The sequence below is a fragment of the Mauremys reevesii genome, linkage group 3 (assembly GCF_016161935.1).
Source record: "Mauremys reevesii isolate NIE-2019 linkage group 3, ASM1616193v1, whole genome shotgun sequence".
In the NCBI taxonomy this organism is placed as follows: Eukaryota; Metazoa; Chordata; order Testudines; family Geoemydidae; genus Mauremys; species Mauremys reevesii.
The window spans coordinates 73,945,326-73,960,645 of record NC_052625.1 but is presented as its reverse complement, the minus strand read 5'-3'; the positions used below and the strand labels follow the sequence as shown (position 1 = coordinate 73,960,645).

Genomic DNA, 15,320 nt, shown 5'->3' with positions numbered 1-15,320 from the left:
AACCTCTCCTACAGCTGAAGTCACCTGACACAGCTCTGACTAGTTCTGGAGGTATTCTGAACTGCATGGGCCAGTTCATCACAGAAAAAACCTACAAAGACAAAAGCTTTGCATTCAGAGTGTATGTTATCAAAGGATCACACACTAACAGCTTTCATTATTGTTTATGAAAACTACAACTCCATTTGTGTCCCTTTCCAGTTTTCCCATGTGTCTTTGGAAAAATCTGTAGCTGTAGTGAACAATATTTTGATATATGGGTCTTCGATGGAAGAACACAACAGAGCCCTCAACAAAGTTCTAACCCAATCAATCAGTTCAGACTGAAGCTAAATAAGGAGGAGTGTGTTTTCTGCCTACCCCAAATCAAGTTTTTGGGACAGAGAATAAATAAAGATGGAATGAGTCCTAGCTCTGAGAAAGTAAAATAAGTTTGAGAATTGAATGCACCAACTAATGTATCAGAACTCAGATATGTACTTAGTTGGTGTTGGTCCTGCTTTGAGCAGGGGATTGGACTAGATGACCTCCTGAGGTCTCCTCCAACCCTAATATACTATGATTCTATGATGCAAATTACCTCGGTCAATATCTACAAGACCTTTCTATAGTGACAAAACCATGGAATGAACTATTAAAGTCCTACACATCTTGAGTGTAGGTGTCAAATCAAGAAATTGCCTTCAAAAAGGTAAAAGAAATTATCTCAAAAGTATCAGTTCTCAAGTACTATGATGTGAACAAACCCACAATGTCAGTGTGGATGCAAGCAGTTATGTCCTAAGTGTTGTATTGTTTAAACAACATAACTCTGAATGGAAGCCAGCTGAATTTTGCTCTCTCACACTCACAGAAGGTAGGCATGGCAAGTACATATTCTATTGAATACAAAAGAAAGTGAGGCGATAAAGTCAATGAACAGTAGAATCCAGATGATTCAAAATCCCACTATAGAACCTGCCCCAAGTCTAACAGACTGCCAGCGTGTCTCCCACTCCTGTTGGTCCCTGTCACTTGACTTCTAATACTGTACCAGTCCACATTTTTCCTGCACAAAGAAACAACAAGTTTTTAAACAAACAAGATCCTAATTCACAATTTACTGGCACACCATTTAGCATGATGAATTCTCCTGTTATATTTATTGTTAATATTTCCTAATCCAAACACAACAAAATATCTTTAATACTCAGGGTGAAATCCAAGCTCTGGTGAAGTCCATAGCAAAACTCCCATTGATTTACCAGCTGCATGAGTATCTGGTATCACAAAACAGCTGGAATGGCAAGATTTTGAAAATCCTGAGACAAGAATTAGACGTTGATATAAATGGATGAGCATCGTAGAGACTCTGCTCAGTTGCTTTAGGGCTCATGTGCAGTATCAAATAAACTCTTTACTGTATTTCACAGGATAATTGCTTTATCATCAAACCAATGGAACATTGTCTGCTCTGTGTTTGTACGGTGAATTTAGGAGATCAGCTAGCTAAGGATGACATCCTAATGGGAGATGATGGGGGTCATGTCAACCTTTTTACAGTGACCAGTGATGACTTTGGACTAAAGCAATCCAAAGCCAAAAAGAAATCACAATTGCAGATCCTGGACTCCAGGAAATTCAAGAAGTAAGTTGTTTGTAGTAAAATACTATCACTTTAGCAGTTTTCATCAAATAATTAAACTCTGGTTCTCTATGAGCTGTGCTTCTAAAAGTGCTTAAAAATGGACCTTGCCTAACATAAGAATGAAAATAGCTTTTAAAACAGTGAGCCTGATTTTCTAGCTGTTGTGTGACGGCAACTCCATTGTTTTCAATGGGAGATCTGCACACAGAGCTGCTACAGAGTAAGAACCAATGGGCCCAGTTCACCACTGCTTTAGTCCAGTTTTACCCTGGTGTAACTCTATTATCCTCTATTAGATGGAATCAGAACTGCTTAGTTGTGTGCCACAGGCCCTACTCTATCTCCATATTAAAGAAATGTGTCATTATGTCCAGTATTAGATGCCTGTGGCTTTGGAGCTGGTGGATCTAAGGCAGTGGTGGGCAACCTGCAGCCCATCAGGGTAATCCGCTGGTGGGCCCTACAGCCCACGCCGCTTCTCGCAGCTCCCATTGGCTGGGAATGGCGAACTGCAGCCACTGGAAACTGCGGGCAGCCATGCCAATGTAAACAATGTCTCATGGCCGGCCAGCAGATTACCCTGACGGGCCATGTGCACCCATGGGCCACAGGTTGCCCACCACTGATCTAAGGTATCTCACCTCTCTTTCTATGAATTGCAAGTGTTCATTGTGTGCACTTTTAATGTCAACCTGGAAGTCCTCATTATTATCACACACACACATATATATTATACAATAACCACCTACTTTTTCTCCCCAGTATTAAACGAAAACTCCATGATGACTGGGTTGTGAAGGTTAAGTTTATCTCTGCCCTGAATTGTTTTGGATCCTGCTCCTTAGACAGTGTTCATTCGTTCGTTTTGGATGACTTAAAGAGACTGGAGGACAACTTGTAAGTAGAGCCATGAATGTCATAGTGGAACACAAACTCTTCACTGAAAGAGCCCCATGGGAGATTAGTACATTTCAGAATTCTACAATTACAGTAGCTATGTCTTTTGTAAAAGATGGCTAATTAAAACTAAGACATAATTGGAATTAGTCATGCAAAGCTCTACAGAATGAGCCCTCATAAAAGTATATTGGTTTTTGCTCATTAACTTTTAAATGCCCAGGACTGTCCATGTTATTTTCTTTCACATAACCTTTAAAAATAATTTTTTTTCAAGGTCTGTCTGCTTTGGGTTTTCATCAGGAGGCAAATTTACCAAGCAAACAAAACAACTGGATGATTTTACCTGAACTGCTGTAACAACTTATTTTGAAGTTATTTTTCAAAATAAGTTATTACAGCAGTTCAGGTAAAATGCACATTGCTTTCCTACTTTTCTACATAAATTCAAATATATTGCACGTGAATTCATTTGCTCATGATGAAAATGTATATACGAATATATGAAAAATAGATAAGGAATTAAATATTTTTGGTGGTGGCATTTAACATGTAGTTGAACTTATTAAAGAACGTCACTAATGACGCAATAAAAGCCATGGTTTAATTGGCTTTGCTACGTAGATTTATACCAGACTGTGATTTTGGGAAAGTGAGTTAAGACAAAATTAAGAAATGAAATAATATGGACATACTAAATTTGACATGAGTAGAAACTGTAAATAATGCTTTTCATTCAAGGATCTCTAAACATTAGATCCACTCACAGCCTCTTTGTCAGGTAGAATTTTAAGGGCAGAAGCAACAATTATGATCCTATAGTTTCATCCAGGCCATATATTCCCAGTAATTCCTGCATCAAGCCCATAACTTCTGGTTTTATGGGTATTCGGTGTATTTTTTTAGATGAGAGAAAGTAAAATGGTCAAATTGAGCAAGATCACTCACTGGGTCACTAGCAGAGCCTGGAAATGCTATTTGAAGGTGTTCAGAGGTTTAGAAAGTTGAAAACACCCCAAGAAAGATGAGGAGGGGGGAGAGAGAAAGTGTCAAAAATATAGTCAGAGGTGCATGCACCACCACTGTATACTGTGTTATATATCATTTAAATGCAAAGGTTCCTTTAGGGTTTTTTTTGCATTAAACATTTATTGTATATGTGTCTCCAGTTGTTGGAAGAAGTACATTTCCCAAAGGAGCTTCAGACAGGAGCTAGATGAAATTATATTTAGACATTTGCAGAATACACAAATGTTAAAATGAAATTTTTAACCCTAAAAATAGACACATATTAAATGACCATTCTGTATAAGTAATTGTGGCTCAAACATTTAATTACATGATGCAAACAAAATGACTATCCCAATTAACTATGGAACCACTGTTTGGTTCAGGAAGAAAGCTTGGTGATCAGTGTAGTTTTAGTTATCCTAATCCTTACGGAACTGTGCAGTTTCTAGGTGGCTAATGCCTGGAAAGGGATTGTCTTCTTTCTTTACAAAGAGGCTAAGAAGGGGAATGTGTGGCAAGAATCAGAGCGGGTGCCTGGTTGCAAGGATGTGGGATAGGTCTGGACTCATATCTGGAGTGAATGTCACCAGCCTTCCTGTTGCAGACCATCCTCATTCCTGTAGGAGAAGGTTGGAATCACTCCTTGAAGAATCAAGTAAGGATTATATAAAAAGAACTCTCCATTTTAAGAATTAAAAAAGAAATAAATGGCAAAATCCTAAAATAAACCACTTGGAGCTTACATAAGGAGTTGCTTGCTATTTTACTTCGTAACCAAGCATTCAGATTCTTTTAATCCTGTAGTGAGTTCCACACACTCACATGGGATCTGACTGCTCAGAGCTTACTGCAGCATTAGGGATTTAGAATTTACTACTACACCCAGACTCTTGTCTGCTCCTGTGTTATCGGTGACACTACCTAAACTGTACTGAAAAAAGACTCTCTTGGCTGTTTGGCGTAACCATTTTTATAGGAAGTTGCCTCACCCAAAGAATTAAATTCTTCCTTTCTATTACCAAAAACCAACCAGTCACACAATATATTTCCCAAAACCTCTCGAGCTGCACACAGAACGTATCTTTTAATACAAAAATTCCCTACATTCTTTACTTTAGACAATCACAAGAACAGTGCCTAAAACAAAATGGATACCCAGTTACTAAACTATATTTCCCAGAAGGCCCAAGGTCTTAAGTTCAAAACTCACACTTCCCTTCTAGGTATAAAAGCCTCCCTTCTTTCTATGTCTTCTTGGAGTCCAGGACTCCTTGTTAGGAGGGAGTAAGGTAAGTAGCCATTGTCCAACATCAGGGGGTCTTACTGTTGATGTCTAAGCAAACTGATAATTTACAAACAGCTGGTATTAAGGCAGGGGTCGGCAGCCTTTGGCACGTGGCTCACCAGGGTAAGCACTCTGGCGAGACGGGCCGGTTTGTTTACCTGCCGTATCCACGGTGTTTGGCTGATCGTGGCTCCCTTTGGCCGCGGTTCGCCGTCCCAGGCAAATGGGGGCGGCAGGAGGGGGCGGCCAGCACATCCCTTGGCCCGCGCTAGGTTGCATTTTCTATCTGGGTTGCATAACAAAATTAATTTTATAGTCACCCTCTTATCTATTCCTGCCCAGAAAGTACAAACTATTTCTTTTGAATTCAAAAGTTATCTTAAAGGGTCAGAATCTTTAAACATATCTTTTTAAAATTTACCCCTGGCTCAAGTTAATGTTTTCATGGTCCATGGTTATTCTGAGCCACTCCAAAATGAATGGAAAAGTCTGCTAGCCAGAATACAAAGGAAAAATAGACATTCACACACATCTATTTGGCCCTACCAAATTCACGGTCCATTTTGGTCAATTTCATGGTCATAGGATTTTTAAAAATCGTAAATTTCATTATTTCAGCTATTTAAATCTGAAACTTCATGGTGTTGTAATTGTAGGGGTCCTGACTCAAAAAGGAGTTGTGGGGCAGAGGGGTCACAAGGTTATCATAGGGGAAGTTGCAGTACTGCTACCCTTATTTCTGTGCTGCTGCTGGCGGCAGAGCTGCCTTCAGAGTTGGGCAGCTGGAAAGCAGTGGATGCTGGCCAGGAGCCCCGCTCTGAAGGCAGAGCCACTGCCAGCAGCAGCACGGAAGTTGTGGTATGATATTGTCACCCTTACTTCTGTGCTGCTGCCTGCAGAGCTGGCCCACTCTCTGGCTGCCCAGAAGTAAGCAGCCTCACTTCTGTGCTGCTGATGTGGGGCGCTGCCGTCAGAGCTGGGTGCCTGGTCAACAGCTGCTGCTCTTCAGCTGCCTACATCTGAAGGCAGTGCAGAATACTATGACCTCCCTAAAATAACCTTGTGACCCCCGGCAACTCCCTTTTGAGTCCAATTTGAGAAAGACTGGTCTCCCCCATGAAATCTGGATAGTATAGGGGAAAACCACACAAAAGACCAGATTTCATGGGGGGAGAATGGGGGAAGACTAAATTTCATGGTCCATGATGCGTTTTTCATGGCCATGAATTTAGTAGGGCCCTACACATTGACCTATGTACACTCTGGGCATGCCGGCAATAACAAGTATTTCCTGTCATGCATTTCCACACCTTAAATAGGTATTTGTTGGATTCAGGTTTTTAAGAAAACATTCAGACTGTAGCAATCTGCATGGAAATTGGAGGGAGGAGTTTGGAGGAGACACAATGAAGTCAGTCTGTGTGTACATGGCTGGAATGCTAACTAAAGTTGCATTACCTCTAAAAAGTTCTCTTAATAAAGAGCTAGTTTAGTTTTGGAATCTTTGCACATTATTACCGAGCATGTAATAAAAGCGACATAGCCCAAAAACCAGTTGTATCAAAGCAGCACAAGAGAGGCTGTACTTGATTTGTGTAAAATTGAGGCTGTCACTGCCATCCTAGTTTCTAATATAGAAAGAGCCACTAGTTGTAGAATTCAGTACTCCATCTTGAATTTGACTGGAATATTCTTGGATCAAGATGAAGCATTGTTTCCTGGGACCTATAGTCTCCAATGGTTTTACAAGTATATAAAAAATTAGTTTGACCGTGGCTGCAATTTAGGGTGCTATTGCAGGGGAATGGGGTACCTTTGCCATAGGCTTATATTGCTTCAGCTATTCAAGATAAGAAACCATACTATTTAAACTGAAAAGCTAACCTGGTCCAGTTTTATTGCTAATGCTAGTTACTGAATTTAAACAACTGTATGAATCAATTTCCTTTTAATAAGGTACTGTCTATGTTATATATAGAAATACTTTAGTATTGTGAAAATAACCAGTTAAACATGGTAGAATACTATCTGTCTGTTTTGGCCAAGAGTGTCCAGCACAGACAGTGTCTCCTTCCAGTCCATACTGATTTTTGTGCCATCAGTTCAACTTGTGTGTCTGGATAAAATAGCCCTTGCTAACCCCCACACAGTATGAAGTCTTCAGAAAAACAGATTGGAATTGCTATAGATTCTACTTTGACCAAAATTTCCCACCTGATCAAAAGACTTGTTAATCATTACAGACCTGTCAGGGAGTTTTCTGTCCCAAGAGGAGTTAATGCCTTCACATACTGTGGAAAAGCAAATATCATTGTTACCGGGGGTAAGTAAAATGTTTATATTATATAGGAAGACCTAGTAATGTTTGTCAATATTTTCTGCCAAATAGATTCATTGGTTGTATTTTTTCACTAAATAAACTCCAATAATCATAATTTAAAAGGTTGGTAATTATAATAAGTACTTAAATTGTAAACTCCTGCAAACAAGGACTTTGTTATATGTGTGTACAGTGCCTAGTGCAATGTGGCCATCGTCCCTGATTGGCAAAGTGGTTAGTGCTCAGTCTGGATTTGATTCACACATTGCTTCCTATGTCTTTAATAAAAGAGGAGAGACCAGGTTTGGGAATACATAAAATGACCCCGCCACCTCTCCTAACTGCAACACTATTTCCTTACCTTCTCCCACCCACAGTCCCTTATGAGTTATGACCTCAGGATTGCATCTTCACCCTTCCACAGGGACTCCTCTCCTGCTGACCTGAGAAATGCTCCCTGACCTGTTCTTAACAGTTCCCTGTTACCACCCTTTCTGACCCAAGAACCATTGGCATCAATCAGAGGTGTGACTCCACCCATTTCTTAAAAATCTCTATGTTCCTTAAAGAAGGCTGCAGGACTGATGCACTGTCCAGTCCATTTCTTCCCCTGTGCTCAACCATATTTTACAATCCTCTTTTACTGCCTAGAACTACTTCTCCCACTGTGCTCTGTCTGCCACTCCTCTCTCCAGACCCCATCTGTTTCATCCCACTATGGCTCCCTATCTCTCTCCTATCTGGCTTTCTCAGTTTTAAGGTTAAACTCCATAGGGTGTGCCTATATGATGAAAAAGGTGTTTTTTTCAATCAGTTTAGTTTAATCAAGTTAGTTAAACACAATTGGTAACACCTGTGTAGACACAGTTTGACACCTTTACAATCACGTTAGCTGGTTGTTTTGTAGCATTAATACTCAAGCCTATGTTAGTGTTAAAGGGCATTTGCAACTGTGTTAAGATAACTTCAGTGGGGGGGGGAAACACCCTTCCTTTCATGTGGACAGGGCCTAAGGTCTGGTCTACACTTCAAGAGTTAGAGGGGTAGCCATGTTAGTCTTGAATACCCACTTCTTCGGATGCAAGCAGAAGAAGTGGGTATTCATCACTTCAAGAGTTGTACTGGTATAACTATTTTGGTTAGCAGAGTGACTTTTTTTGTTAATTATCAAAATACTTGTATTGGTGAAAGTCCTAGTGTGGACACAGTTAGACAGGTACAAAGGTGACTTAAACCAGTATAGTTATTTCCCTTCTCATAAGTGAATAGCTCTTTCTACCAATATAACTGGATCCACACTAGAGGGGACTGTATCCCTTTAACTGTATTGGTATTGTTAAAGCAGTACAGTGTTCTAGTGTAGACAAGGCCTAGGTGCTTGCAGGATCAGAGCCTACATACTTTTCACATTTACAGATACTATTTGATTAATTATGCTGAGAGTTGATCAGAAATTGTATTTAATGATGTGTCTTATTCAATTGTTATGGTTTAGTTGGATTTTTGTTACAATATTGTGAGTTATAACTGATCATTTTAAACTGGTAATTGCTTTATTTATATGAGATGAATAATGGATATCATCTGATATTACAGATTGCACGATGGTTGGCTTTTGTCCAAGTCCTGAAACTTTGGTATCAATGAGGCTCTTCCTCCTCAAAGGGAGGGACACTTTTTAGGCTCTAATGAAGACCCTGTGTTGAAACATTAGCCACAGTTGGCTGATTAAATAGTTACTGTTTCATTCACAAAGAGTGAAGGGGAATGGGAATCTAAGTTGAACAAGTGGGACTTTATTAAACGCTGCAAACTGCTCTGGCCATGTGGCATAATTGCTTCAGGCTAACTTCCCTATTCCTATTGGTGTCCTGTCAGTAACTGTCCCTCTCAGGAACACTGGCACCCTCCCTCCCCTTCCAATGATCATGATACAGTTAAATAATACAAATATTTTATCATTTTGATTTTGCAATCTTCATTTCCTAGATAGAAAAGCTTATTTTTGTACAAAAAGGTACAGAAAACATGGAAGGCACAACAAAAGGATTATTCTTTTTATGTGTCCCCCAAAGACTCTAGAATCATGGCTTTAGAGAAGTATAAAACTTCTGTTTTTTAAATTTAGTTTGGGTAACTTTCCAGTGCTATATGCCCTTGGATCTACACAGATTGGCTTCCAGATGGACATAGTACCATAGCAACTTCCTTCCCCAGCTAGCTCTTTGACAGCCAAATCTTGAACAATGCAGTATTAAAATACTTTACCTAACTTATTACATTGAGTTAAATGTCTAACCCTTCAGCCTGGGAGGGATCCTTCTTCAAACAAGTGTATCAGGATACAGGTATGTGCCTTGCGCTAGTGGGACACACCTACCACTTCAAAAGTTTAACCCTAGAATTCACAGCTCTTTAGGACAGTACAGTGAGCACAATAGGCACAACATGTGCTAGGATTGCCATACAGTATGACTGGCATTGTATCTTATGGCTAGTCTACACTAGAAGCATTACATTGGCACAGCTGCAGCAATGCAATCTCAAAGCATTGTACAGACATTTTAAATCACTTAAGGCAGACACCTTTTGAGAGAAGAGTAGCAGCAGAAGGATAAACAATGCAATGGAAACTGAACAACAATGTAGGGGAGGGAGACATTTTGGCCAAGGACACTGGGCCAAACTAAGGCTACGTCTACACTACACCACTTTTAGCAACATGGGCGTGTTGCCACTAAAAGTCGCGTCGTGTAGCCGCTGTTTGTCGGCTCTCCAGTTGCCAAAAAACTTCCACCCTCAATGAGTGGCGTTTGCATTGTCGGCAGGAGAGCACTCCTGCCAATAACGCGCTGTTCACACTGGCACTTGTCGCAGCAAAGCTTTTGTCTGTTGAGAGGAGCGGCGGTTAACACTTCTGAAAGACAAAAGTTTTGTCGTTCAATTTCCAGTCTAGACATAGTTTAAAAGTATTCGGGGATCTTGAACATCCACCTAGAGCAGACAGCTGTTTTTAAGGTCTCATCAATGAAAGCCACACTCTCCTTTATTTCATTTATCTTGGAAGTGTGAAGAGCTGAACTGAACCTACTGGGATACAAACCATTGGTTCCATGGAGTCAAGGTATAGCCAAGCTAATGTTTGGCTATCTGATCCATCCCCTCCCAGCTCATGTTTTCTTATGAATGAGCTTAATCCCCGTGCATTTCATGTCAGGGTATTTGATCCTAGAAGCACAATTGGACCACTGAGACACCTAATTGTTCTTCCGAGTGTCCTGATGAGCTTCTATAACTCTGCTGTAGCAGCTGGGTTAGGAAATATCTCTTCAGTGCCAGGGATCAGTAGAGCAGTAGGTCACAAAAAGGGGAGAGAACAACCTAAAAATCAATCTTATTATTTAACATAAGCAAGAAAAAAGAACTAAAACTAATTGACCAGCTGAAAATAGCAATATACAAAACCCCTTGCACTTAAGCAAACACAACAAAATTGAATGGATTTTATTGATAGGCTTTTCTGTGGCACCTGCTCTTCATGGTAATACTGGAGTACATAATAGACATTAATGATTTTAGCCTCATGCAACTCTCTGTGTTAGGGGCCCTGGATACACACAGCACTTCTTTCTCCCTGCCCTTCATCTGCTGCTACTGTCAGAGCATAAAGAGCAGAGGTGTTAGAAAGCCCCATTCCTGTTCATCTTCAGAAATGTAATGGGAGGGACACTCTTTCTGCTCAGACACAGTCTGCTGTCCCCCATTCACTGTCACTTAAAGCATTATTTTTTTCATTATTGAACTCCTAAGGTATACACAATTGGGGTGCTCTTTGCTCCTTCTGTGACACCTGATCTACTGTCCCACTCAATGAAGGCTGCTATCAGCCAGAGTCCCCCCTTCTGAACTCCTCCTGCAATCTGCAGGCTGAGTGCTCTGCTCCTGAACACATTATGAACAAGGCCTCTTGTTACTCTATGGCAAGATGGACCGAAAACCTACAACAAAGTCCCTGGTGCTGCAGCCAGCTGGGACTTCAGGTGTAGAACTCATTAGACTCAAAAATGGAAGTTTTAAGGAACTCAAATACAAGTAGTTGACTCTCTAGGGAAGGCTGGCCTTGTAGGTAGGTAGGTACTGGTTCAGTACCTGGGAACAGTGGGTTCAAATCCTATCTCTGCTACTGACTGTCTGTATGATCTGGGGTCTAATAAGGGATGTATTTTTCAAAAGAACTATTACATTAACTAAAAAGGTGTCTTGGCTAATTTCTCTGATGAAGCTTGGCAAAAAGGGAGCGTTCTAAAGGCACAAACGGCAACTATTTGCCTAACTCCCATTGGCCATCAGTGGGAGAGGGGCACCTAACAGCCATTTGTGCTTTTGAAAGTCTCCTCAAATGTTGTTAGTTGTTCGCTAATTCCCACTGAGAACAATGAGTGCTTCTGGGCACTACATGTGCATAATGGGAGATGAGCTTTCTTTAAAATCTGGCACCACCTGCAGAGGCTGAGCACTTTAATTTGACCTTTAGTCTCTCTCTGCCTCTGTTTCCCATCTGTAAAATGGGCAGCACATTTATTTCTTCAACCCATTGTCTGCCTTGTCTATTTAGATTGTGAGCACTTTGGGGTAGGAACTTAGGTGTGAGTGGCCAAAACCTAATACGATGGGAACCTAGTCTAGGTTGGGGCTTCTCGGCACTACCATAATACAAGTAATTTGTGGTGTTCTGATATTCAGATCTATTTATTTTATAGTGCTCTCAGATTCCCAATATACTGCAAATGTTGGTATTGCAGTCACATCGCTCCATCAGAGATGTCACCCCAGAAGGGAATCTGGGGGTTTTGGCAGATGTGTGGGGAATAGGTGCAGATGTTCAAAAACATGAAGAGGGTGACATTGGTACTAGGGAGCAGTGGCATCTCCTCTTTTCCTTCCCATTGGGCAGGGTGGAGTGGGGGTGAAGGGACCAGTTTAAATTCAGTGGTGAGGATTGACTTCCTCCCCAGCAACCCTTGAAAACAACTAGCTGCCCCACTGCACCCTGTATCAATGTGTCACTGCATCAACAATAATGGATAAACCCAATAGTTTGATGTTTCTGATAACACAACTAGTAGTGAAATAGCTAACATGGACTTGTGAATGGTTGTCTTTCGGCTTCAGAGCTATCCCATTGAGATTAATGGGATCAGTTCCTTCTGCTCTGACAGCTTTTGTTTCAGGCTATTTGCACTCTGAGTCAGACATCCCTGCATCAGCTTACTCTTGGTTCACATTTTGTGCCTAAAGACGAGAGACTTAACTTCTCAAAAATGAAATCCTAGATTGTGGAGCAGAGTTATGTGGTGACTTAAAGGGAAAGGGGCAATTACAATCATTTGTGTGACCGCATCATTGCATTATATACCAGTGGTTAGTAATACTGACAGCTAAGATCTGACGGTCCCTGATGAACCAGAAAAATGAGCAGACTTATCCCTTCATGTGTCTCCTAACTGGACCTACGCATGTAATGATAAATACTGCTTTCTAGACGCACAGTGCCTTTTATCTAAAAATCAGTTACAAAGTTACATTAACTTCTTCATTTTAACAGGTGCCCTTCCTTGGCCTTGCTTTCCTTACCCAAAATTATGCACTAACAAGTCAAGAACTGACCCCTGGTCTCCTCTCTACTAGTCCCCGCTCTATCTAAAAGGCAGTGAAAGACTGGAGAAAGGACCAGTATGATGTAACAAACCCATACTGGCCTAATTTAAGCTCTGAAAAGCCACAGTTGAAACACAGCTGATTCATTACCACATGATGGATTTTTTTTCCCTTTTGATTTCTTATGGGCCAGAATATCTGTCTTCTGTGATTTGCATTTTATTGGGTTCCATCTGCTAGGAGACATATATATTTCCCCCAAAACTTTAAACCATCTTAACTTTAAAACTGTCTTCTCATCCAGATTTCTTTGTATAATTTAGCAATTTGGTGAATTATTTCAAACTGTGCCAAAATGAATGCACTGGAATACTCCAGTAGACCAGTTACTATATTTTTATAGGCTGACAGTGCTTGCCACCTGGTTAAGTGTTGGTCCAGCTGTGAAAGGTTTACATGCATTCTGTTGACTCACTGAGGCAGATGACTTATTGCCCCGTCTGGGTATAAAAGAGGATTGGAGTGGCTCTCTGAGGAGAGAATGAAGTGGTCCTCAGGGAAGAACCCTGAGACGATTTGAGCTGACTTATATCTTTTTGTTTTCTTTGTTAATAGAACTAAATCCAGGCAGAGGGTGAGTTTGGGTTGTTGTTCAGAACAGAGTGTTTGTATAACAGGTTGGGAAAGGCACTAGCTTATACTCTGAATGGCCCAGGTCTAGAGGACAATGCATCTGTGCAGTCTCTTTCTAAAAAGCTTTAAGATTTTACTTCTTCTCAAAGTAAATAACAAATAAAGCTGTGTGACCGTTGGCTGACTTGGTTCTGAGGGTTGTGTGAATGTCCTCCAGTTTTGATCTGTGTGCTCTTATTCTCTGAGTTCTGCTTCAAGTTTGGAGCGACTCAAAGTAAAACTTAGTGATAACTATCAAGTTGTAACTGGTTTTGTGTCTCAAGCTATTCAGGAGGGGCTAAGTTGATTTTTATAAGGTGCTAAAGGCTTCTCAGTATTTAACTGTTAATAAAGCCATAACTCTGGCATGATTTTGATGTCACACCATAAATATATTAATGTCTGTTTGAAATTGGGCCCAGGTTCTCTTTAAAGGCTTGTGAAAAATAGCAAACTCTTCAATGTAGTTGGTTTAAACATTGGGGTTTGTATCAGAGCCAAAATCTAGGTGTGCTGGTGTTGCTTTGGGTTTTGCTGAAAATGTTTGAAATAATTAGCAGCAAAAAAACTACTATATAATAAAAGGACCAAATTTCAAAAGTGGCTTCCTAATTTGTGTGCAAACATCACATTTGCACAGATGGGTACAAAAGGCTTGATTTTCATTTACACCTTTACACCACTTTGGCAACATTAAAGGGCCTTAAAGAGTGACTTACGTATGCTTTAAGCAGCGTGAAGGTGTCTAGAGGTAACTGAGCATCAAGACCTTGGTATGAAAAATACAAAGATTTAAGCAGGATTTGTGTCTGCAGTCCTGGCAGCCATTTTTTTTAAACTAGGCTGTCTATTCAGAATCTATTTTGCGATAGTCTGCATGTTAGAGAGACAGAAAGGGTGATGGATATTTTCTGTTCACAGGTGATGATAAAGTTCTCCGTTTATGGCATCCCAATATAAACACCAAGCCAGTGGGCAAATTGTTGGGACACTTATTTAGTGTCATGGAGATTGTCACAAATGAAAAAGATCAGCACATTATTAGCCTTTCCACTGCGAAGGTAAAGTACCGTCCCTTAACTTCATGAGAAGCACTGCTGTGGTATAGTTACTCGTATAGTTAGTTACACTTTGTGTTACCTCTGCTGATGGTGTTAGGTTTTAATTGTTATCACATTTTTATTAGAGTATTTCACACTGTACACAATATACTAAACTCTTATACATGGTTCATAAAGGATTTTCCTGCAATGAAATAAGTATTTGTTTTTTAAAAAATATTCAAATTATTTTATACTATTTACAAGGCTACAGGAGTCCCAGTTCCTCCTGTGGGACTCTGGGAAATATTCTCTGAGAATTTAACATGCTCAAGTAACTTAATTCTGTTCTTTAACAGTTATCAGACACACAGATGAACATGATGGGAAGAGTCAACCTGGTTTTTATAAAGGGAAATCATGCCTCGTGAATCTACTAGAATTATTTGAGGGGAGTCAACAAAAATGTGGACAAGGGGGATCCAGTGTACTTAGATTTTCAGAAAGCCTTTGACAAGGTCCCTCACCAAAGGCTCTTAAACAAAGGAAGGAGTCATGGGATAAAAGGGAAGGTCCTCTCATGGATCAGTAACTGGTTAAAAGATAGGAAACAAAAGGGAGGAATAAATGCGTCACCTCATCTCAAAAAAGATATATTGGAATTGGAAAAGATACAGCGAAGGCAACAAAAATGATTAGGGGTATGGAACAACTTCCATGTGAGGAGAGGTTTAAAAGGCTGGGACTTTTCAGCTTAGGAAAGAGATGACTAAGAGGGGGAATATGATAGAAGTCTGTAAAATCATGACT

General features: G+C 40.3%; 1 protein-coding gene and 1 long non-coding RNA gene across 7 annotated transcripts in view; one reads left to right on the top strand and one right to left on the bottom strand.

The window, feature by feature from the left end:
• The window catches only part of WDR64 (WD repeat domain 64), a 136,802-nt gene that overhangs the window by 41,959 nt on the left and 79,523 nt on the right, over positions 1-15,320 (top strand). For all 6 annotated transcript variants that reach the window (XM_039531587.1, XM_039531583.1, XM_039531582.1 and 3 more), the window contains exons 7-10: positions 1,413-1,627; positions 2,390-2,524; positions 7,064-7,143; positions 14,392-14,531. In XM_039531587.1, the coding sequence (XP_039387521.1) occupies positions 1,413-1,627; positions 2,390-2,524; positions 7,064-7,143; positions 14,392-14,531 (570 nt within the window). The remainder of the gene's footprint in view (positions 1-1,412; positions 1,628-2,389; positions 2,525-7,063; positions 7,144-14,391; positions 14,532-15,320) is intronic.
• On the bottom strand, positions 7,066-7,598 carry LOC120401503. The gene is made up of 2 exons (XR_005596490.1): positions 7,502-7,598; positions 7,066-7,111 (listed from the first exon to the last, which is right to left on the bottom strand). It is a non-coding gene; the product is annotated as an uncharacterized LOC120401503 (long non-coding RNA).